Source organism: Octopus bimaculoides, chromosome 8 (assembly GCF_046866305.1).
Source record: "Octopus bimaculoides isolate indiv1 chromosome 8, ASM4686630v1, whole genome shotgun sequence".
In the NCBI taxonomy this organism is placed as follows: Eukaryota; Metazoa; Mollusca; class Cephalopoda; order Octopoda; family Octopodidae; genus Octopus; species Octopus bimaculoides.
The window spans coordinates 8,537,766-8,540,265 of record NC_142935.1 but is presented as its reverse complement, the minus strand read 5'-3'; the positions used below and the strand labels follow the sequence as shown (position 1 = coordinate 8,540,265).

Genomic DNA, 2,500 nt, shown 5'->3' with positions numbered 1-2,500 from the left:
TAGTTTCCATCACCGAACTCAACTTACAAGGCTTTGATCGGCTCGAGGTTATAGTAGAGGACACTTGCCGAATGTTCCACGCAGTGGCACTGAACTCGGAACCATGTGGTTTGAAAGCAAGCTAACCACATGTGAATCGTTTGCGATTTTTTTTCGTCCGTCCTCCTTTTCTCTTGGACTTTTCTCTGTCTCCTGATTTTGAAAAAGAGCGTTTGCTCGAAATGTAAAACTACTTTTCTTTCCTTCGCTGAGCGCCTGCTAATACTTTGCATGTACTACGTCCTCACGCTGTTGCTTTTTCTTGTGTTTGTTCTTCGTTTTTTTTTTAGGAAGTATCATTATATATATATATATATATATATATATATATATATATATATATATATATATATATATATATATATATATATATATATATATGTATGTATGTATGTATGTATGTATGTATGTATGTAAATATGTATGTGTGTGTGTATGTGTGTATACATGTATATGGTGTGCCTTGTGTTTTTCTAGGTGTCACGACATGAGTGAATGTTCTTTTGAAGAATGTGTACGTACAGGTGTATGTATGTATGTATGTATGTATGTATCTATCTATCTATCTATCTATCTATCTATCTATCTATCTATCTATCTATCTTGCTCTCTATCTCTGTCTTTTTGTCTCCCTGTTTCTGTTTCTCATTTGACACATTTTCTCCTCTTCCTCCTTTTCCTCCTCCTTCCACCTCTCCCCCTCTCTCTTCCTCTCTCTCTCCACTCCCTCTCTCCTCTCCTTATATTTCAATACACCTCTATATATCATACAAAAAAAAATCATGTAAAACCGCAAGGAAGGACATCTGTCCAACACATATTTTATATATCGCTGAGGTTAGAATAGCAACGACGGTGAGCAGAGAAGCAGGGTGGGGGCACATGGGGGTGGTGTTAATAGGTCACTACACACACATACACACATTCACACACACCGAGCTATTTCTCTGCATTGATTTCATATTACTGTAAAAAAATGATGTTCTCTTATATCCGGGATAGACTTACAGGCGGCTGAAATACGTAATTTCCACACGTCTCATTTTATATTTTATTTCGGCAGCTAATGGTGATGAGTTTTATCACTGTGATGCCTTGTTTTATTTTTTTTTTCTGTTTTTAAATAGGGCCCGGTATGATTTACGAAAGATTTAGCAGCTGTTTCTAGCAAAACAAAGGACTGCGTACAGACTTTGTCGTTGTTCGTTGGAGCCCAATGTTCCATTAAAGTCCCAGTTCCGCAGATTGTAACCCCATGGAATACTATATGTGAGGCACGCTGGAAGAAGGACACCAACCGCTCTGCCTACAACATCAAGGCCGCACTAGCGGCAAACCTGAAGAAGGTTTTCGAAGGTGACGTTGATAGGTCACCACACACACACACACACACACACACCTAGATACTTCTCCGTATCGATTTCATATTACAGTAAACAAAATGCTATCGTATATCCGGGATGCGAAATTTTTTTTTCCCACGAGAGTTTCGGAACCCAGTAATGAACTCATTTGCATACAGCCAATCTGAGCTCACCTTGACCTTACATACATACATACATACATACACACATACATACATACATACATACATACATACATACATACATACATACATATATACAGTCATGCATACATATGTAACACATTGCCTAAATACCAATCTTGAAAAATTAGGCTTCTCAAAACCCGAAAGGCGAAAGCTAATTCGAAGACTACACATCCAGTCAATCAGTGGAACTGTAAAAGTCTGTAAAATTTACCAGAAGTTTATCAGTTAAATATATATGAGCATGTCTAGATATGCAACTATATGCATGAGAAGACATACATACATACATACATACAAAAATAGCCTGCTGATGGTGTTGAAATTCCAGGAGCCCTGGATCTAGGTTAGAAACCAGCTCTTTCTCTATTGGCAAGAAACTTTGAAATAAAACTGAACACATACATTCATACACACACACACACACACACACACACACACACACACACACACACACACACGCACGCACGCAGACATATATATTACATAACTACACAGAGACAGAAAAACAGACACACACATACACACAAACATATACCTATATACGTAACCTAAAAACAAAAAAGGTATACCTGACAGAAACTGTCGGAAGAACCGGTGTAGCGCAATACTGCAAGCAGGTGGTGTTACACAGTCCTTTGATCTGGTCGGTCTGGCTTGTGTTATCGACAGATCTATCGCGTATACCAACTCCGTGACTATTTGTTCAGAAATGTTTATTGTGACCGGTTGGTGGCGACACTGACTTTCTTTAGTCATTTTTGTTGAGTAAGCGCTGAAACTATTTCGTACTTACCTCTCTGCTGTGTGTTTGTCTATGTGTGTGTGTGTGTGTGTGTGTGTGTGTGTGTGTGTGTGTGCGTGCGTGTGTATATACATAGATATATAAGTATATAAGTATGTTTCTAATTA

At 38.2% G+C, this 2,500-nt stretch overlaps 1 protein-coding gene across 2 annotated transcripts in view; it reads right to left on the bottom strand.

Moving 5' to 3' along the window:
• The window catches only part of LOC149134309 (uncharacterized), a 132,505-nt gene that overhangs the window by 105,269 nt on the left and 24,736 nt on the right, over window positions 1-2,500 (bottom strand). The window contains exon 1 of one of the 2 annotated variants that reach the window (XM_089356061.1): window positions 2,161-2,362. The exons of the other annotated variant lie outside the window; for it this stretch is intronic. Within the exon in view, the coding sequence (XP_089212187.1) occupies window positions 2,161-2,347 (187 nt within the window). The 5' untranslated portion in view covers window positions 2,348-2,362. Of the gene's footprint in view, window positions 1-2,160; window positions 2,363-2,500 lie in introns of those variants that run through there. 2 annotated transcript variants of the gene reach the window in all.